At 34.9% G+C, this 23,023-nt stretch overlaps 1 protein-coding gene and 1 long non-coding RNA gene across 4 annotated transcripts; both read left to right on the forward strand.

The window, feature by feature from the left end:
* Window positions 1-4,956: 4,956 nt before the first annotated feature.
* On the forward strand, window positions 4,957-17,198 carry Xport-A (exit protein of rhodopsin and TRP A). Of its 3 annotated transcripts, XR_012451740.1 has the most exons (4): window positions 4,957-4,980; window positions 8,059-8,201; window positions 9,260-9,459; window positions 17,133-17,198. XR_012451740.1 is itself a non-coding variant. In XM_074092815.1 (3 exons), exons 2-3 carry the CDS (start codon window positions 8,062-8,064, stop codon window positions 9,399-9,401), a joined length of 282 nt encoding a protein of 93 aa, XP_073948916.1. In that variant the 5' UTR covers window positions 4,957-4,980; window positions 8,059-8,061; the 3' UTR covers window positions 9,402-9,856. The 3 variants fall into 3 exon arrangements, 2 of the variants coding, with proteins under 2 accessions (XP_073948916.1, XP_073948917.1); XM_074092815.1 differs by lacking the exon at window positions 17,133-17,198 and having other exon boundaries at window positions 9,260-9,856; XM_074092816.1 differs by lacking the exons at window positions 4,957-4,980; window positions 17,133-17,198 and adding an exon at window positions 6,639-6,701 and having other exon boundaries at window positions 9,260-9,856.
* Window positions 17,199-20,329: 3,131 nt separating this feature from the next.
* LOC141431638 (uncharacterized) lies at window positions 20,330-22,373 on the forward strand. The gene is made up of 2 exons (XR_012451741.1): window positions 20,330-20,985; window positions 21,510-22,373. It is a non-coding gene; the product is annotated as an uncharacterized lncRNA (long non-coding RNA).
* The last annotated feature ends 650 nt before the right edge of the window (window positions 22,374-23,023 follow it).

A 23,023-nucleotide genomic window follows, 5' to 3' on the forward strand; every position in this document is an offset into this window, starting at 1 on the left:
TTATACGTCATACTTTTTGCATATGTCTCAATCTACAAATTTATTATTTCGAATTTCTATGAGGAAATTATTTGTTTTTTCTTATAATATTTAAACAAATAGATATATTACTTAACATTGGTTTCATACACTTGTTTGTTTTTTTTTATTTATACAGCAAATGAATTAAAATTCCTAACCTAAGTAAGTACTTACTTAAGTTTCTATTGCTTGCAGCTTACCGCTTTTTGGAAACGACACGCCTGAACAGATTTTGACTGATGATGACGAGCAATCTGTTTTTTTCCTAATAGGTATATAAGTAGTAGGTAGAATATCGATTATACTATTCATCATCAGGCAATAGCAGTCCGGACATAGGCTACCCCATAGACCGTCATTGCGCCCTGTCTTGTCTAGACACATCCAGCTTTTACCACCAGCCTTTCGCAGATTGTCCCTCTACCTGAACGGAGGGCGTCTTGGACTACGTTTGCCGAGACGCGGTCTCCACTCAATACCTTCAGCGGTTGTCGGTGCTTCAACAGATATGACCCAGCCCACTGCCAATTCAAGTTGTTAATTCTATGAACTATGTCGATGACCTCAGTTCTGTGTCGGATAGTCTCGTTGCGGATTTTATTCTTCAGAAAAACTCCGAGCATAGCTCGTTCCATAGCTGGCAGGGCCGCATTTCAGCTCCGTATGTCATGACGGGTAGGACGCACTGGTTAAAAACTTTCGTTTTCAGACATTACGGTATAATTGACGAAAAAACTCGACATAATTTTCCTTCTCAAAGTTGTGTTCTACCTAAGGCTACTGTTTCATTATGCTCGTTATTAGCATGCTAATAAGCATGCTAGTACCTGCTGTACCTGTATGACACAGAAAAAGCATGCTTAATAGTAGCAAGCCGTGATGGCCGAGTGGTTTGACCTATGCCTCTCAAGCAGAGGATCGTGGGTTCAAACCCGGCTCGCACCTCTGAGTTTTTCGGAATTCATGTGCGAAATTACATATGAAATTTACCACGAGCTTTACGGTGAAGGAAACATCGTGAGGAAACCTGTACAAACCTGCGAAGCGATTCAATGGTGTGTGTGAAGTTCCCAATCCGCACTGGGCCCGCGTGGGAACTACAGCCCAAGCCTCTCATTCTGAGAGTAGGCCTGTGCGCAGCAGTGGGACGTATATAGGCTGGGATTATTATTATTATAATAGTAGCACATCCCTATGCACACATGCTAGTAAGTAGCATTTGCTGAATAGTAGCATGCTTTCGTGCTAGTACCTAGCATGTGTTGGTACCTTAACTGCAAAATCAGGCCGAGGTATGTGTACTCCGAAACAACATCAAGAAGATTTCCACTAACGATGACGGGCCTCTGATCCATGTGGCCATTGATGTCAATTTTGGTATTATCCACATTCATTATAGCATTATATTATTTATACTATTATAGTACATACTGTTTTATTTTTACAGTTTATATTGTTTTGTTTTGGGATATATTTTGTACGTAATTTTATTACTTGTACCTACTGTTGATTTATTTAATTTATTAGTGTAAAACTATAAAAAATAACTTAGTTTTTGAGTACGTAAAAACAATTATGAGTAAACAAAAATAAAACAAAAACATATTTTTTAATTTACACATATTTTGGGGGTTTTTAACGAAATAAATGAATTTATATGATAGACAGCGATGAGGTTGAGTGGTAGATAACTCATTTAATAATATGAATAAAATAATTAATGCAAAGTAAAAAGACATCTACAAAATTTTATCAAAAAAAAGGGTGAATACTCGTTGCATGTTGTTTAGATTATCTCTAAACACTCCTCTAAGTTTTACTGGATATTCTTACCTTAGCTATTCGATTTTTTATAACGGAATAGGCGTTTGTTTCATTACAACGCATAAACGGATATCAGGCAGATGTCTTCCTCTACGTTTAAGCTCTTTCAAAGTAAAAAAAGACATCTACAATTTTTCATTAAAATAATGTTACAGAAATAAAATCTGTTGAACAATCACCAAAGAACATTATTTTAATGCATCATAGAAAATTTCATGGTAATCAGTCCATTAATCTCAAAGTAGTCATTATTTTTTACTAAATACGCTCTCCTGTAAAGTAGCTATTTTGTAGATGTCTTCTTTTACTTTGCTGCCATCGATTTAAAGACTGATGTTTCCAAGCTGTAACTCGTGGGATATTAACAATTTACGTATACAACTCCGCAATTTCTGAAAATTTTCCAAAATGTGTTCGCTTGCTTTTTGAATTTGTATTCTTATTATTATATAATAAATATAATATTTAAATCGCATAACCATATAGCGGGTAACCAATTAAAATAGTTTTCGTATGAGTACAAGCGAACTCTAACTTTACGAGTAAATAATACATTCAACTTTATTATGGTACTCAATAAAGATAATCTGGTATTTATGAATGCATACAAACTTATTTGCTGGCATTCATTCATCAATAGGGGGCTGATTAACGAAAAGATTACCCTAATAAGATGGCAATGGGTAAATTACTTTTTCATCACAAGTGATCTACTTTGACACTAGTAGATTTGAAAACCGATACGATGTAAATTATGCTTGTCCATACTAATATAATAAATGTGAAAGTGTGTGTGTTTGTATGTTTGTGTCTTTGTATGTTTGTCCGTCTTTCACATGAAACGGAGCGACGGATGACGTGATTTTAGTCATAGAAATAGTTTATGGACCAAAGAGTGACAAAGGCCACTTTTTATCCAGGAAAAATGTACAGTTCCCGAGGGAACAGTGCGCGATAACCGAATTCCACGCGGGCGGAGCCGCGGGCAAAAGCTAGTAAGTATAGTAATATATTATTATTTTTTGTTTGGTCGTGGTACTGTTGGGACCGTTAATAAATATTTTTTCTTTCTTTCTATCTTTCAAATTATTGACAAAAGCAACCGTACAAAAATTACAAGGATGCCAGTATCGATTACATGGATACCACAAAAACGCCATATGACTAAAACTTCCATGTCAGAAAATACTTGTACAGAAGCTCACGTAACTATCGATCAGCTTTTGAGAGGTTTCTTTCATTGACTTCCAGTCTTCTAACATGGACATGACATGCTACGTATTATTGATTATACTTACCTACCTTACCTTTTATGTCGTATTTTTATTAATTTCTTCGCGATTCTAATACATTATTATACATATACACAGCATGGTCACATTTTTCTATACCGGGTGTGGACTGTAATACGAGCAAAAAATTAAAACATTGATCGTCCTCGTCAAACTGAACAACATTTTAGTTCAGCGACTTTTAAATATAATTAGTTTTTTAATTTTGATTACACTTAAATTTATTCGAGGAAGCATTGCAAAGCAAAATGCTTGATGTTTTGTAGTGTGACAGGCGACGTCAGTTGTGTTCTAGGATGGCGTACATTGATAGTAGTATTTAATTTGTATGAAAAAGGGAAAATTCAAAGACTCCATTACTTTTAAAAGTTACTGAACTAATGTTGCTCAGTTTGACGAGGACGATCTATGTTTTAATTTTTTGCTCGTATTTCAGGCCACACCCGGTATAAGAACGACATGACACAATATTCATTATTTATATTTAAACTCCAATTACAGATGACACACATCATTTGAAATAATATGTTCTTGTTTGTTAATAGTAATAGTATGCAATATTTACTTAATAAATTAAGATTGGTTTTTGGAGTCTTTTTGTATTTTTTTATTTCAACTCCAAAATTTGTTGCTTTTACGGTCATCCCGTAAAATCCATATCGAAAATACAAACTGAAACATACATGCAGAAAAAAAGAGTGTCTCTTTTTCTGATTTTTCTGTGCATCTATGTTTCAGTTTGTATTTTCGATGCTTAATAAATGACTTTACAAGAAGGAAATAAAGATTTATCATTATTAGTAGTACTACCTAAGTTCTACTAATAATAATAAATCTTTATTTGAGACTTTATTTAAGATTAAGCAATACAACTAAGCGAGAACATACTGACTAGGTTTTGACTGAGACTTTGGCCGTGCAGAATCAGTAGTAGAAATAAAGTCTACAGGTCAAGTCTCGTACAGAAGAGTAACCAGTTTTGTTGCTTTGGAAATTATTATAACATGCTTATAATTCTTTGTTCATTGATCTGACTTCATAAAGATTATTCAGCAGTGATTCTCACTATTAATTTGTTCTTCGTAAAATACACGAGTACACATTATGCATGAAGTTATGATCCGATTACTAATAGTTATCATTTCGGTGAATGTACTTCGGAACTGCACGACCTTGTTCCAGCTGCTCCTTTCTTCCGCAGGTCAACCAAAAGTAGGCGGGGTCTCCACCCCTACATTGTCAGTATTCCCAAAATACGCACAAAACGTTTTCGCTCTTCCTTCATCAACCGCACAGCAAAGGAGTGGAATTCCCTGCCTGCGACTGTGTTCCCTGAACACTACAATTTGGCCGCTTTCTTCCAACAACCGCTGGGCTTAGAGTCATGAAATTTGGTATCTAGAAAGCTGGACGTCTAAAATAACACATAGGCTACTTTTTATCCCGATGTTTCCACGGGATAGGGATAAAACCTCGAACTAAATAACCGCTGGGCTTAGAGTCATGAAATTTGATATGTAGATAGCTGGACATCTGGAATAACACATAGGATAGTACTTTTTATCCCGATATTCCAGCGGGATAGGGATAAACTCTCGAAATGACAACCGCTGGGTTTAGAGTCATGAAATTTGGCATAGGTGTTTTAATTTAACGTCAATGAAAACCGCTATGTAATTGTAGGGAACTCCCACGATAATTAAGTTTATATTATGCACACAAAATGCAAAATTTTTAAAGATTAGGGCGTATCCATCCTAATCCATACGTCGCTCACTGCGCCCCCTGAATGCGGTTCGTTAGACGTGTTAGTCAGTGAGAGCCGTGCGTGCGACCCCGCGAGGTAATATTAGGCCAGATAATATTTGATCAAGATCCCAGGTGTTGCCTTGTTAGCTGTTTTGTCTTTTAATTAGCCCGCGTCGAACGTTAAAAATATATTGATAATCAAGTAACTTTTACTTTCTGAATTGAGGTTTCCTGGAAAAAAATCTATTTAACCTGTCACTTATGTAGATGTTTAAAAAATATTGGACACATGTTTTTATTTTCTCAATCGAATAAAAATGACAAAGAAGAAGTTAAAGTTCAAGAGTGAGCTTACGCTGTGCTGAAAAGTGTCGCATAATGTGATGTCACGCGGATTTTTTTTGTGATTTTCACACGTAATCAATATAGCAAAGTTAACCATCGTTTAGATTTATTATTATTATTATTTGTAATTCGTGGGCTCTTTAGGAGTTTAGTGCTAATAACGTCTCTGTAATTTTTGAATATCTGTGACAAAAGCATTATTTTATGCGAGTTGAGCTTCAGTTGGATGGTGTGAGAAATATTGTGCGGATTTCATTACATTGCAAGGCCATGTGGCTATGAATTTACAAAAGACTAGCTTTTTCTTGCGATTTTGTATACGTAGAATTCACATTTGTGTTCTTCATCACTTTTATTGAATAAAGCAAAACACAGGTACCTAATGGCTCGCGCGAAACGTTAGTCTCACAGTAGTTTCGTGTTGGGTATGCAATCCCGCAAAACGGGATCCCGCACTACGAATAATTCTTCGTAGATCCCGCAAACTAAAAATTTGGCCCTAAAATCACCATAGGTTGATATCACAGTTTTTTTTTTTTTTTTTTTTTATTCGACTGGATGGCAAACGAGCAAGTGGGTCTCCTGATGGTAAGAGATCACCACCGCCCATAAACATCTGCAACGCCAGGGGTATTGCAGATGCGTTGCCAACCTAGAGGCCTAAGATGGGATACCTCACGTGCCAGTAATTTCACCGGCTGTCTTACTCTCCACGCCGAAACACAACAGTGCAAGCACTGCTGCTTCACGGCAGGATAAGCGAGCAAGATGGTGGTAGCAATCCGGGCGGACCTTGCACAAGGTCCTACCACCTGCAAATCAGTAATAGCGTCTAAGAGAAAGTTGTGATTTGATTATCTATCTATCTAATATGTATATCTATCTACTACCTTTAAATAAGAAATTCTTGTATATAATAAGATTCTTGGAAACGGCTCCAACGATTACGATGAAATTTGGTACGAGTAGGTATGTGGGGGTTTTCGGGGATGACAAATCGATCTTGCTTGGTCTTATCTCTGGGAAAACGCTTATTATCGAGTTTTAGCCCAAGCAAAGCTCGGTCGCCCAGGTAATTGGTCATTATATGAATAAGGCTGAATTAAAAATATAAAACTGTTGTTAGGAGTAAAGGTAAATATTAAACAAATCTATTTAACTATGCCAAACATTTATTAAAGATGAATCTAAGAAAGCAGATTCCAGCTACTTTTCGTGTTCAAGTTATTAAGTTATTATTAAGTAAAATAAATGACTAGAAAATGATAAATCATCGACAACAATGTAACTGCATGCAACTCACACAATGTTTCTTGTATTATTTAAATAAGGCTTTACTCGCTTGGTACAACTCTTTGTATTTCCACAATTTTTGCATGAAATAATAGAGAAAATATGTGGGCAGGAGAAGTACATTAATTTCAAGATGTGAAGTTTTAATTGTGTAGAAGGACTCTATTAATAGAAATAGTACGTAGGTGTATTGGGATTTTGCTTAGTTTAACATAAAAGGATATTGATATTGTTCGTCATAATTGATTGACCCTTCATCGCAACAATATCAGATTTAGATCTGATATGAAATAGTTAGCTATTTTAGTTATGTATTCAATATTAATAATTATAATTAAGCAGATAATAAATCAACTTTGTATAAATATTTTACTTTGATCGTAAAAGTAGGCAAAATGTATTTGACTGCTTTTTGGAAGACAGGAGAATTTTAGTTTCATTACTTCTGCTACGAAGTTAGAGCAACATTTTTTGTTATTCATTATCATCTCAGCATTACAATTTTCTTTTATTTTGTCAATGCTCTCACAACAAATGAAAAAAATAAGGCACCTACTTAGATGGGATAAGTCCAGTACTCAGAATAAAGTCCAATCATGAATTCGCGGAAGTCCGAAATATTGTCAACAAATATATGCATAAAAATCGGGGAACAAAGACAAAAAATTCTTATTTCTTCGAAATTTTATAGTTTAAATAGCCATATAACAAATTGCTAGATGTTTAATACTAGTCTTGAATTTTGAGATAACGAGCTTGTAAGATTACAAGTAATGGTTTTTTATCGAATAGTTGGCAAACGAGCATCCAGTTGATGGTATAACTTAACCTTAATTACAACACGATTTTCTTAAACTATTAACCTTTCATGCCTCTTTAAATGTAAACTAGACAACTTGTTATAATAAATCACTAAAATATAGCAAATACTTAAAAAAAGTATTAAAAAGTGCTTCAATATGACGCAAATAGAAATTGTAATAACCGTGTTATTTAATTCATTATTCACGCCATAGTGCTTTAAAATTCGTTATTAATGCAAAGACAATTCAAAATGAAAATAAATCTCTACTAAATTTAATAAAATCACATTTCGGTAACTTGTGACGACGATGAAAATTGAATTTGCATAAATTAACTGTCATCAAATACTCGTATTAATAAAAATGAATCGCGGCCCATTTATCGAATTGGCAATTAAATGCTGGTCGTAATTGGAAAAATTATTCTTTGCGACATAATATTATTCTTTGGTTACTTATTATTAGTTAGATACCTACTTTTACGGGTATTGGAATAGAAAGCCATTCTTTACAACTCTAACTTGTTGTTTTTTTTTTCGATTTAACCTTTACAGAAGTGGTAGAGTTTTCTACATTATTTATAAGTGCTTGTATAACAAAAAAGTCGAAGGAAGGTACTTTGACTTTGACTAAGGTTTAGGTTTAAGGTTTAGGTTATTTCTAATATTTTCAAAAGCAAATCTGAAGACGTACATAATTATTGTAATAATAAAAAAATTTTTTTTTTACAGATTATGAAGAAAAATAAGCCAGCAAAAACAAACGGTACAAAGAAATCTGTTAAAATCTCGGACACTGAGTCTGAAAAGTTGGAGAAATCCTCCAAGGTAGACTCCTTAGATGACGAAGATCAAAACTTCGGCGGATGGCTAAAGTAAGATATTGTTTCGAGATAATATGAGAATTAGGTAGTTTACCTTTAAAGGTTGGTCCAATAGATAGATATACAAACACGTGCCATGTTATAAGCGTTGTCATAGTGTTATTTTTTTTTATCCAGAACTCACTTAATTTTATTCATCTTTTAAAAGCATTTTTAAACTCGATACAAATATTGAAGCTAGTAAAATCTATAAAATGTATCGAATTCGTTGTCCGTTATGAGAATCAAACAATCAGCCATCAGATTTTACTTGACCTGGTATCATACAACGTGTGACACCATTCGAGATACCTACTACTAGGTAATGTGCAAAAGTAAATGGTCAAAACCTTTACCCCTTGTTTCACCATCCATTGATTCAATTTATCTAACGGATAAAATTGTGATGCCGTCTCTGTTTACTTTGTTCGAATAGACCGAGACGGCATCACACATTTATCCGTCGAGTAAAATTAATCAATGGATGGTGAAACAGCCCCTTAATGAACTATTAACAATTACTTTGCTCATCCGCGACCTAAAGATAGCTACGTCTATGCAACTCCACGCTGTAAGAACACATACATACACACACACATCACACATACATCCAACAATCACCATAAACACACTACGCTGACGCGTTTTAACTCAATCATAGTACTTCATCAAAGCATTAGTGTTCAATTGGTCTGCACGAAGCGGTTTGCTTCATCTTTCATAATGCGAACTGCTAAGGAATGGAATTCGCTCTAGGGCTAAATACAGTCTAGGGCTCTTCAAGGCTAGAGTAATAGGCTGTTTTCTGATCAGTGAGACACAACTTTGGCCTCATCTGCACTTTACATCAGGTGAGATAGGGGTCAATCACGTTCAGTTTTATGTAAAAAAAAACGAAACACGTCAGCGTAATGTGTTGGTGGTTGCGATAGTTGGATTTGTGTAATATGTGTAAAGATATAGCCATCGTACGGTCGCGGGTGAGCACAGTAGTTGTTTAAAGTTCATTAATCTCCGCAAAGTAATGCCTGATTCATAAATTATTCAAATACCTTTAAATTTTCTTTCAGATCTTCAGATGGCATGGAAACTATGAAACTCTTCGTCTTAGCGAACAGCGTAGTGATGCTCACAACCATAGCGTACCCACACATCCAGACCATATTCTCCATCATATTAGCGATGATATACGGCACAGATGAACTACATTGAGTATCTGCCGTTACACTACTTTCTACATGTGAAGAAATATTTATCGGCTAAACAAAAAGTTGGTTATACAAGAATTTCTGACTGGTGAATTTTCAGAACTTGGTCTTTTTCATTTTTGCTAAAATATTCTTAATATTCTAAGTAAAATTAGATGGATGTTCTTAATAGTTTTCTTCGTGGGCTACAAATTAGTTTCATGCCAACAGATGGCGATTTAATTTAGTAACAAGAAATTAAGCCCGCTAATTAAAAATAACTGAAACATTATGTACCATAATAACTGTAGAATGAGCACTTAAGATATTTTGAACGAACTTAATCTCGCATACATTCGTAAAAGAAAAATTAAAGTAGGTTTATATATTTAACTTTTATTAAAATGCTTGGGTTAGTATTTCGCGTAGTTTTCTCTTTAAGTGTAGTCGCTTGGTATTCAATAAACGTTTGGAACATGATTTCTGATTATTTTAATAAAGAATTCCATAGACTTTTGCTAAATGAAACGGAGTTTGATGATGACGAGCTGTGAAATGTAATCATATTTCTATGTTGCTTTTGCAAATTAAAATGCTTTGATCACGAGAGGTTTTTATTTAGAAGACTGGCATATTTATTTTATTTAATGAGATTCAGGGTCGATTGGGTGATGGTTAGTAGATAAAAGAAAGATGTTACGTTTTTAGTTTGATTTTTTTTAATAGTGAGCTAATATTAAAGACAACGGCAAATTTTAGTAAAAGGTGTTTAAACAATCAGATAAAATATTTCGGACAAATTTTAAGACGATTTGTATTAGCTTTAGTTGTTTAACTGACAAACAATGTAAAGGCACTGTTACACATGCTCGTTACTGGCATGCTTATGAGCATGCCACTAAATGAGCATGCTCATGGAATGAAGCAAACGCGTTCACACTTGCTTATCCCCTTTGCCACACCAAATGTTAGTGTTTTAGTCTAGTTTTTTATATTAATTAAGTCTTCGTTGTACTATGTGTTAACCCTTAAATTGGCAAGAGTAAAAAAATACAAAAACAAGTGATACAGTATCATACCTTGATTTAATACCGTCTTAGGGTCTACAGAAAAATGAAAAAAAAAATCTAGCATTATTGGTTTTTCAGAAAATCTATGTACATCACCATGCACGTTGCCAATTCTATAAGAACAAAGTAACATTATTTTGTGTACACGCTGGTTACCGCTGCTAATGAGGCAGTAAACTTTTATATAAAAAAAACCTAAATTATTTTAAAAAAAAACATCATTTATACTTGGTTTTGGTATATTTGGTATTGGTATTTTAACTAAATGTAAACAAAACACTGTCTATTGGTGTCTTAAATAATGAAATTTCCCCTTAAACTATCTAAACATACGATCTGTATTGAAATACACTAGTCTAGTTAGTATTACAATGATAGACAAGTAAAATGTTTAAATCCTTGAATGTGACAAATCTAGTAACTGAAGTTTGTTTACATTTACTTAAATACTCGTACCTATCCAAATCAAATATATTGTAAACTGTCGAAAGCAATTTCGTGTTTTCCAACAGCGAAAAAAAGGGGCATATATGAGTTGCTCTGAAGATGAGCTCTGGTTGAGTTCGAAACGCGCTCAAGTGTAGATGGCGTGGCTATGGATTGCATAGAGTTTAATGTGGGCAAAGCATCATATTAACTGTGGATGACCAGGGCAGAACTTTTTATCTAATGGGTCAAAGAAGCATCGTGCATGCTTTCAGAATTCAATCGGTTTTGGATATACATACATATATATTTATCAACCTCATGCTCATCCAATAAGCAGAATAGTAAATTCAAACGTTCCAAAGAAGAGTTTAGAGAAGGTGCATCAGAGCTATCATCAGAATCGAATTGTGGCGGTGCGTGCGGTTTAATTTCCTCGTCCGGATTAGAGACACAATCATAACATGCATTTTCTACGGGAATTAAAGCTAAAATCTTATGCGGTCGACTTTATGTTAAGCACTGCAGACAAAGAAAAAAAAGCATACTGTTTAAAAAGTTTTAAAATAAACAAGGGGACGTAAAATCGTTAATTTGAAATCAAAAAAATGTACAGGGAACTTGGTAATGTACACCGTGGTTACCGAAGTTAATTCACCTTGTAGTTGGCAACGTACATGGTGGTTACCGTAGTTGAATGTAAGTACTTCTTCACAAACTTGGCGACGGTAACCGTGGTGTACGTTCTAATTTAACAGTGATTATCGTTGTTATGATGCTGAATGTACACAAAAGAACCAATTGTTCGTATACTTTAGCCTTTTCTCATAAAACACAAAACATAATAAGCATAACTTGCATAGAAAAAAGTTGAAATTTTTTAATAAAACTTTCCCTAGGTACTAGAATGCGACGCCGCGTTGAACTTATTTTTGACACTGACGTTAATTTGAAATTATTGCCAAGTCACATATTTTTTCAACCATTCATCATAAAATTATTTAGTAGTTTTTAGTCATTAAAGTTTCAAAAAATATATATATTGATGATAGGATTTTTTTATTTACTAACGTACACGGTGATGCACAGTGCCAATTTAAGGGTTAAGGCAATAAATGATATCTTATCTTATCTTATCTTATTACCTTTCCCCGTTCCACCCCCGTCTCGAGCATGCCACTAGCATGCTCGATAGTAGCATGTCCTGTTCACACATGCTACTAGGTAGCATTTGCTCGATAGTAGCATGCTCTCTTGCTACTAACGAGCATGTGTAACAGTGGCCTAACAATCGAATGATTCAGACGTTACTTTGCGGAGGTCTATATCAATGAACTACAATATTATATTTCTATTTTACTTCACTGCTACCAACCGTGTACCATAACTACCTACGTCTTCTGTACTTCACATATGTTATAACGTTTTAAACTTTCGTGATTCTCACTCATAGTCAAAATACCACAAACGGGACTTATCACGCTATTATTGCACAAGTAATATTTACCTCGACGTTTCGGCAACGTTACAGTTGCCGTGGTCACGAGTAGACTGAAGTGTGGGGTGTCAAGTCTGCCTAGCAGCGCGAGTTCTTCGAACTACCCGCACTTGATCACTAATAGTGCCGGCACTCGTATCACGAACTACCCGCACTTGTTCACTTTTATTAGTCACCCTATCACACCGACACACAACACTAACAACGTCCGATCGTCCCTCCGAACATTCATCCCGACGCCGACAATTATTAATAACAGGATTCCACGAAGATGAAAGCTTATACCCATCGTCCCGGTTGAAATTCTTATGCTTTTTTATTTCAACCGCTTCACGTACCATTCTTGAGTAAAAATGACGTTCCGTGGACAGAATTTTGGGATTGTGAAGCTCAATCCAGTGATTTGGCCCTGACTCCAACAAACTATTAGTGATCAAGTGCGGGTAGTTCGAAGAACTCGCGCTGCTAGGCAGACTTGACACCCCACACTTCAGTCTACTCGTGACCACGGCAACTGTAACGTTGCCGAAACGTCGAGGTAAATATTACTTGTGCAATAATAGCGTGATAAGTCCCGTTTGTGGTATTTTCACATATGTTAATATGCAGAAACTCTCTTCCTCTTTTACCTCATTAAAGCTATCTCTATACCAATATTATAAATGCGAAAGTGTGCATGTCTTTTACCTCATAACGCTCAAACTGCGTTATGATGAAATCGGAACAGAGATAGTTTGAGTTCCAGGGTTATCTGAAAATAAGTTTCTTTTTAAAATTTCATATCATTTAATATAATTTTTTTGCTGAATGTTCTTTTTGCTGACTGTTCTTGCATTGTCATTTAAAAAAAGTATCCGTACCGAATTTCAAATCGGTACTATTTACCATTGAACCATTTAGGAATTCACTCCCGCGGAGACGATCCTGGCAAGACCACCAAGATGTCACTACCAGATTATTGTACTGTCACCTAATTTACGTAAGTATGTCAAATTTCAAGTCAATTGGACTGCTGAAAGTGGATCAAATTTAGTTTCCAAGATTTGACCCAAATAAATAAACAAACAAATAAAAAAACAGGGCAAGCTAAAGAAAAGCTTGTACAAATGCGCAGTTCTCGCGGGATAGTGATAAGTAAACGAATTATATGCAGACGAAGTCACAGGCAACATAAGTTTCAACATCCCAACTGTCACAATCAAGATGATAACGCGTTTCAAACCGTCTACGAGTTCATTATCAAAGATTAGTTAAACAAAAGGTACCCGAGTATACATCCGTTGCCAAACGAAAAAAGTCATAGTTTTAGAAGCTCAATATTTTATTAACCGAAGAAAAAAACGTAAGAGGTTCTCAAGTCGAAGCGTATATTTTCTTTTAACAAACTCTTTGAATTTTTGTTTAAAAAGTTTGTGTGTCCCACATTATTAATTATGTATTGTGTAAGTATAATAGTTATGTAACTTCACGAGAAAATGTTGATTCGCCTTACTTAGAAACTGTTTAGCTTCAAAGTAAACATCCAGTTCAATCGATACGCACAGGTTTTCTTACCAGCTTTGGCATCGTGCCAAATGCAGTTGCATTTGTAGCAAACTTTGCCACGACACGGCTTATATAAAGCTCTGTTAACTAATTATTCCAGTCATTCCGTTAAAAGGCCAACTTAAGTGTTTCACTGCAACGGATTAGTCGTTTAACTAATTTGTTCTTGATTAGTTCTTTGTTCTGAAGTTTTGTTTTTTGAATAACAAATTGTTGTGGAATTTACTTGGAAGATAATTTTAATTGTTGAATGATGAGACGGTTTCATTTAAATTAGATGTAAGACTTCTTTATTTGTTTTTTTTTTAAGTTGCTGCTTTATTCATCGTCTAAATTTTTATTTTACAGTTTTTAAAATTAATTAATTCTAAATTTAGAATAATATGCACGACCACTCTTGGATTTTTTTTTTGTATTTTTGAAATGTAGTACTTAAGCTAACTTTAACATAATTGATTTTAAAAGCTGTAGCTGTATTATTCTAAATTTAGAATAATATACACACAATTGTGTGTACGAGACTTTCAGGCAATATTTTAACAAAGCTTCTGTATCATCATATTATTATAGTTAGCATTTTTCAATAATAATACTCGTAATTCTCCCAATTTAATAAAGCCGATTTGATTACGTTTGCTGAACAATAAGCATATTGCTTGTATGTACTCGCTTAGGTATAAACGCTCAACTTATTTCTGAAACTTGTCACTCTTCTTACAGTATATATCTAAAATTGCCTTTTTCCGTTGGATACGCTGACACTTGCCCCGGCAACTAACTCATACATCCGTCTTAGAAAAATCGCTCAATACTCGTAAAAAGAGGTATTCAGTAAAGCCACGTACGGACAGACGTGACTGGAAACCCCCACTACTGAATGAGGTTAGTTCAAAAGGTCATGTGAACACGCCTAATATAATTATAAACTATGAGGTGTCACTTGTAAAAACTTTTCTTTAGGTTCTTTGAGTTAGTGCTTTTAAGCTCATGAAGACCATCTTTTTGATAGAGGCTGGGTTAGTTTTGTTTAAGCATCTGTGTTTAAATAAAGACAAATGTTGGAAAAAATAAGATAAAAATACTAATCATGTGAAAGTTTGTGAGTTTTAATGAGCATGCGTGCATGTGAGTATTCCTTTTTCCCTATAACTGCGTGATGGATTTAAATGACATTTGGTATGTTGATAGCTTTAAAATATTTGCTTACTTACCCCCTGTTTCACCATCCATTTCACGTGTTTTTACTGTGTATCGAATATGTGTAAATATCTCTCTCTCTCTCTCTCTCTCTCTCTCTCTCTCTCGATCAATGGGTGGTGAAACAGCCCCTTAATAATTGACGTGAGGGAGCAGGCCTCCTCTCGAAATGAGAGATCTTGGGCCGCAGTTCCAACGCGGACCCAGTTCGGATCGGAAACTTCACACGTTCCATTGTACTTTCGCAGGTTTATTTATGCACTGTTAAGTTCATGGTAAATTTCAAATAAAATTTGGCACATAAATTTCAAAAACTCAGAGGTACAAACCCAGGCTCGGAACTAGCCTCCGTTTGAGAGGAGGCCGCATGTAAAAGCTGGGAATAAAAAAAACAGTAATGTTAGTGAAATAAGCGTCAGTTGGAATGTACTTACCTGTTATACCGGGTGTTTCCCGTTCCACGAGCAAATAATGAAAACAGAACATTAGTTCAGCGAGTTTTAAAAATTTCAATTCGTGCAAAAAAAATATTACACTTTTAAGTTTATTCGAAAAAGCAATGTAAAGCAAAATGTATGTTATTTCTAGCGTGACAGGCGACGTCAGTTGAGTTCTAGGATGGCGTACAGTCAAGTGTAAAAATATGAACTTATTCAAAGTTTCAAAAATAAGTACCACATACTCTTATTCCGACGCAATAAGGTCGTAGTTTACATATGTTTTAGTGGTTCGAATAGATACTTATTTTTGCACTTGTCTGTACATTGAATTGTATAAAAAAGGAAAAATCTAAGGATTCTATTGTATTTTTAAAAGTCGCTGAACTAATGTTGTTCGGTTAGACGAGTACGATTTATTACCCGACTGCGAAGAAGGAGGGTTATGTGTTTGACGCGTATGTATGTATGTACCTAGGTATGCAAGTATGTATGTATGTCTATTCATATGTCCTCTCGTAACTACTCAACGGCTGAACTGATTCTGATAAATGATACGTCATTGGATTCGTCTTAATAGCGCGAGTGACACTGGTGACATGAGATTCTTTGGCGCCAAATTGTTAGTTTTCAAAAAATGTTTTTTTTAAACCTATCGAGTGGGGTTTCAAATGAAAGCTAATAATTAGCCCATTCTAAAAATATATGAGTTATAACCGTTTTAATACACCATTTTCATATAAAAGTGTGAAATAAAACAATAAATTAAAAAAATCAAAAAACCCGACTGCCTAAAAAATACTAAAAAGAAGAAAACAAGTCTAGTGGGCTAGAACTTTGTTAAGTAGCTAACTTAAAGTTCAACAGTCGGGTCCCATTTAAATAGTGACGCTCAAAAATTCATACCTAATGGGTCCCGACTGTTGAACTTTAGGTTAGCTACTTAACAAAGTTCTAGCCCACTCGACTTGTTTTTTTCTTTTTAGTATTTTTAAGGCAGTCGGGTTTTTAGATTTTTTATATTTTGTTTTAATTATTTGCTCGTGTTACAGGAAACATACGGTAGGTAGGTATAGTATTCTCGAGCTTGACCATAGTAAACTTGTTATCACTATGGTTACGTAAAATTTAGGCAACCCAGAGTGAATCGAGTTATTCTAACTTAAAAGCGGCCCAAAACTTACGCCTCTGGATATATACCCATAATTCACAAAGCCGGAAAGTAACTAGCCTTCCACTATGCACTTACAAAGATTCATGACAGCAAACGGAATCAATATGCTGGGGACTTGCGAAACACTGGCACGCGGCCAGCCAACGTTTTCCATTTACAAAAGCATTAGCAAACACGACTGACACTGTGTAACTTTTACTTGGAACGTCGACACTGTGTTTAACTGAGTTAGTAGTAAGTTAGGCCCCAGGCTTCTGTAGTCACGCCCATACTGTCAGTAACCATTGCCTTGATTGTTAGTATGCAAATGTTACCCGAATATACGGCCTTAATAATTGGTACTAACAAAACGTGTTTACCTTCACAAAGGTTATTAGCCGTGAAAGGTAATTATCTTACTTTGTTTCAGGTTTCCTTGAGACTGATGTGTTTTAAGGTGACTGGGTGAATGGCGTTATATCCTGTAACCCTAAATATGGAGCTAGATACCCTAGTTTTAAATCCAGGTAGGTAGAGGCAGTTGTTTTTTGTATAATGAATATAAATTTTTGTTCTCAGCTCTTGTATATATTTTTTTCATTATCCAATAAGAGTTTCTTTAATAAATAAATAAAATGTAAATTTTATTAAAATTACTTATATTTACGAAATGTTACTTAACTTCCAGCGTTCGTATGTATTGATTTGTATTCTGTAAACCTTTAAAGTAGGTACTAAAATACATAAAATTAACAGATTAGATAATTTAGTTTAGTTTAGTGAGTTTTTTAGTTTTTACATAATGTAACGAAAAACATCACCAATACCGTACATTGGCACATCACTTAAACCTTTGTACATCCCTAGGGCGTCAGGTAGCAATTAGACGTTTCGAAGTGGTGCGAAAAGCGAGAGAACGAAAAATTATCAGATCTTATTGGAAAACAAGTTTGAATTGTACGTTCCATTCTTAAAGTGAGCGATGTTTTTAAACTTCCAACCCAATTTTCGATCACTTCGCGATATACATCCGATCAAACTGGAGTTTGGCATAATTATTTAGTTAAGTGAGTAAGATTTTATTACCAAAAAAATATTATTATATTATTTGTCCCTTCCGGAAATCAAACCCGCGAGATCACACTCTGGCTCTCTAACCATTAGGTTAGTTAAATATTTCGTTTTATTTTATTTGGTTATTTGAATAATAGCCACTTAAATAAATATCAATTGACTCCAATTGACCTAGTCCCAAACAAAGCAAAGCTCGCACTATGGATACTAGGCAACGGATAAATATACTTACATACTTAAATACATAATAAAGGTCCAAGACCCGAGAACAAAGATTCGTATGTCTGCCCGCGGCTTCGCCCGCGTGGAATACGGTTATCGCGCGCTGTTTCCTCGGAAACTGTGCAGTTTTTCGGGACAAAAAGTAGCCTATGTCATTCTCTGGCCCATAAACTATCTCTACGTCAAAAATCACGTCGATCCGTCGCTCCGTTTCGACGTGAAAGACGGACAAACATACAAATACACACAGTTTCGCATTTATAATATTAGTATGCATATATCTGCCCCTGCGTCATAGTCAGATTCTTTGCCACTAGACTATTCGGCCGTCTTGCGATCAAAACAGCACTCACGGACTGCCACACGTTATTTAACGTACGTCGCTTAAAACCAATATTAACCTACAAGGGCAAGTATAAAATGTTGCGTGTATCAGGTCGTAATTTCGTGCGCGTCGTCAGAGCCACCAGCGTTCCGTGTTCCGTCTGATATGCAAATTTATTTAAACTGGAATCCTCGAATCCCTAAGACCGCATGTGAAATGTCTGGGGCTTGAACGATGGATTGAAGATTGGGGAGGAGATTCTAGCGCGTGTCTTTGTAAAAAGATACATGATTGACATTTTGCGGTATGTTATGGACTGTAAGGTACGGTAAAGCATTTTTTTATTTATTCATTCAAGACATAAAATAAAACGAACTGTTGAGTTTTTCATCAAGAAGAATTTTTATCTTGGATCATTAAAGTATCACCTTAACTTCAAACTTAATGCGGAATAATAATAAAAACACGCTGCAATTTTTACGGCGCCGTTAACTAAGTTACCCTATTAAGCAGCGGATTTTCAGAGCATACGCTTCCACAGAAAGATTGCAGAAATCCTTTTATGTTAATACTTAGTGATATTTTTACTATTATACAAATTGAATCGTTTACACTACGAAAGATGGTCTGATATCATTTATTGATAAAACATCAAGGCCCATTACATTTTCAGAAGTTAATCATGGTTTCATAAAAATAAAATTCTGTAACAAAATAAAACTTAACCCTTATATCTATCTGTAATTAAACTTAATAATCGTCTCTATAATTATAGAATTAAAGAAAGAATTACATTGAACGCAAAGTCAGCACTGGGATGTTTTTAACGCTCCAGCATTAAGCTGAGAAGGGTCCGATTCACAAGCGCAATGACACACGTTAATATCCTTCATGTTGTTTGTTTGCCCTTAATCATATTGTTTTATCTTGTGTTGGGAATAAATGACGTGTTTTCTTTTCTTTTTTTAAATTCCTCTTTTTTATGTCATTTCCAGGGGTCGGACAAAAAGTGCCAATGACGTCAAACCACTTATAGTATTTTTGATTTTCATAAATGATTATCATTTATCATTTATCAACCTCTTTATTAAACGATATGAAATTTATTTTATTCACTGAATTCCATTGATTTATTTACGATTATTTTGTTACTTCATTAATGTTACTTTGTTACTAAATGTCACACGGAAGTTTAAATAAAAACATCATCTTGTGTGCAAGATTACGTCATTTTTACGTCATCCGCACTTTTTTGTCCGACCCCTGGTCATTTCATATTTTTATTATTATAATAGTATTATTATTCAACTCCGCATCCTTACATTGCCGTGTTCCGGCGCGAAATCTAATTTTACTTTGCTTCGTAAAGATATTTTTTTGTAACGTCAAATTTTTGTCCGTTAAGATACCTTATATTAAAAGCTTTGTGTTACCCCCAGCATGAATAGTATGCTTGTTATTTTACATTCACGAGTTTTTTGCTTTTCATGTTCGAACGCCAGACTTCGCAGACATTTTTTTTTTCAGTGAACGGTTAGGAAAAAAATGCTACTAACAGATAAAGACTGAATGGGTCGTCAGAGAACAAAACCGTTTTTTGGTTTTAGGTCCGGCAGTTAACAGTTCACCAAGTGGATTGCAATCACAACCTTTTCACTGCAAACATTCTGTGTGCTGGATCGTAGTTGACGATTATACTTTTTTGATATTTTTTGAGAACTTTTTTGTTTTAGACACAAACTCTCTGATGTTAACCGTTTGCTTAGTTATGAACTGCTTTATTATAGTGATAGAATTATTTTTTGTATAATGTAAACCACAAAAGTATGCAGTGACATTTAAAAGAATTCTGTGTTTATTAAATAACCCGGTGTTGATTCAAAAACATTTAACAAATTAAATACATGTTAAATTATAACAAACATTGTGAGAATTTATTTACGATCTAGTTTCTGAGGGTTTGCAACAATTTTTAGGCTTCCGTACCCGAAGGCTTAAGCTACAATTGGCTAAGTAAAGTTTTTTGAAGAGGTGCTAAATATATTTTTCTTCGATAGTCGACGTCTTAATAATCGAGGAACTGCAGCTCTTTTATTTTTATTTCCTCTTATGAATTAGAAATATTTTTTTAAGTGGTCGATATGACGTTTGTGAGATTGAAATGGCAGAACCGTTGAGGGCTCAGTACTTAGTAGAAACAGTAAAAAAAAAAACGACACCTGTCACTACTGTCACTGTCAAGTAGAATCTAACCTAAAACCGTCTTATTTGCTTTGCGATTTGGTGCGATCAATGTGTTTTTTGGATAATTTTTAAAGACCTCTCAGCACAAACTCAGTACTTTAAAATTTGCCGCATTTCTCCACGACCTTTGCATAATAATTGGACCACGATTGGACAGTTTCGACGACTATTTTGGCTCTGCTTCTTCGACAACGCTATCTTGTATTCTCGACGACACTTGGCTTGACTTTTGGACCATATTTTCTATTTAAGCGGCTTCACCTTTCAATACGAAATGAGTGAATTTGTGCGAGCAGATTCAAGGAACTTGCCACACATGGCTATGAGTCTAGAATATTTTGACACCAGTGATAAGTATACAATGTTGCCGAAATCAGAGGAGATAAAGCACTTGTCCGTACCGGTAAAATGGATGAACGTAAGTACAAAATTATATCAATACAGTTTCTTGTCTATTTTTTTAAAATTACATTTTAGTGCATCAAAAGTTGAATATGTTGCCGGACCAAAGTTGTTTGAGAGCACAGAATAACAAAAACATATTACCTATATTGTGACCATTTACTTAAATATCAACTGACAATGTGATTGATGCGACAGGTGATATTGTTCTGCATTGGCTGGTATATATTATGATAGAGTAAAATTTCTGTGGTTAGTGAAACATTATATTGTAACTAGCTGTTGCCTCGCGACTCTGTCTACGAAGAATTCGCTTATCGCTTTCCCGCGAGTACTATGCATTTTTTCGGGATAAGACTGTGAGATAAAAAGTAGCCTATGTTCTTCCTCGGGATTCCAACTACCTCCATAATGAATTTTGGCTAAATCAGTTCAGCGATTGAAGCATGAAAAGTTAACAGACAGACAGACAGAGTTCCTTTCACGTTTATAATATTAAATATATGTAAGGATTTATAATAATTTTGATTTTTTTTTCAGGTGGATGTAAACACACGTTGGTGTTTTTATTTTGGTTGCAAGAAAAAGCCAGTGAAGGAGCATAACCTTTTTTTTCCAAGGACATGCATTTTTCCATAAAAAAGAGGCATAGAAGTATCACAGAACTCCTCAATGGTTAATGAAAGAGAATAGAATAGACTTAAGATTTAGCACGGAAATGTAATTTTGAACATGACAATCTCTTAATACAGAAATGTATTTTTAGTTGACAATGCAAGTACAGTCGACAATAAGTACAGTCAGCAAATTTTTTTTCTTTAAAATATCATTTTTGGTTTTTATTTGTGTAAGCTTTTATTTTTCCTCACAATACTTTTTGTTGACTATACTTGTCTTGCATTGTCATCTAATCTGTAATCAGTATAAGTACTGCTGTGCTAAGCTAATGGTACTTAAAATTTGTATTCTCATTTTGGTTTATAATTATAATACATACATACTCGTATATATTGCAAGTCGAATAAAATTTAATTGAATTTGCAGGTGGTAGGACCTTGTGCAAGGTCCGCCCGGATTGCTACCACCATCTTGCTCGCTAATCCTGCCGTGAAGCAGCAGTGCTTGCACTGTTGTGTTTCGGCGTGGAGAGTAAGACAGCCGGTGAAATAACTGTCACTTGAGGTATTCCTTCTTTGGCCTCTAGGTTGGCAACGCATCTGCAATACCCAGGTGTTGCAGTTGTCTATGGGTGGTGGTGATCTCTTACCATCAGGAGATCCACTTGCTCGTTTGCCATCCAGTCGAATAAAAAAAAAAAAAAACTTGTAAAATATGTTTCTTTTCACTTATGATTCTCATCATCAAAAATAACGAAAAAATGTGCAGAATTTGTAACATTGCTTACAGAGATTTTGATCAGGTTCGATTCCCGGTCATGTATGTATTAGAGTCAGACAAAATAAAACAGTTGAATGCCATATATATCCATACTAATATTATAAATGCGAAAGTGTGTGTGTTTGTATGTTTCTCCGTCTTTCACGTCGCAACGGAGCGACGGATCGACGTGATTTTTGGCATAGAGATTGTTTATGGGCCACAGAGTGATATAGGCTACTTTTTATTCCGGAAAAATAAACAGTTCCCGAGGGAACAGCGCGCGATAACCAATTCCACGCGGTGAAGCCGCGGGCAAAAGATAGTATATATACACATCCAGGTCAACTGGTAGAACAAACAATACCATCTAGGGTCACTGTCACAAGTACAAGTACTAAAAATACAAGTAAATCACCACGGTTTTGTTATAACTTATGATCAATGGTATGCATATTGTTTACATGTATAACACACAAGTTAATCAAACCACGGTTGCTTAGGAAATGAAAAATCTTAACAGCGCGATTCAGCTTTTCCTTGAGACGAGATAGTGACATCTTTTGATGCAAAAGTAAACTAAAATCCCGGTTTAACACCATAGTGACCTATAATATTTGTATTACATTTCCTTGTATTTCTTAGTAGTACTTCTAATGCCTTTATGGGGATGCCAC

This window comes from Choristoneura fumiferana, chromosome 10, assembly GCF_025370935.1.
Source record: "Choristoneura fumiferana chromosome 10, NRCan_CFum_1, whole genome shotgun sequence".
Classification (NCBI taxonomy): Eukaryota; Metazoa; Arthropoda; class Insecta; order Lepidoptera; family Tortricidae; genus Choristoneura; species Choristoneura fumiferana.

Bases quoted from the DNA above. Each gene is read 5' to 3' on its own strand.
- Xport-A (XM_074092815.1), top strand. From the start codon at position 8,062: ATGAAGAAAAATAAGCCAGCAAAAACAAACGGTACAAAGAAATCTGTT. The intron at 8,202-9,259 runs GTAAGATATTGT...ATTTTCTTTCAG, and splicing joins AACTTCGGCGGATGGCTAAA to ATCTTCAGATGGCATGGAAA.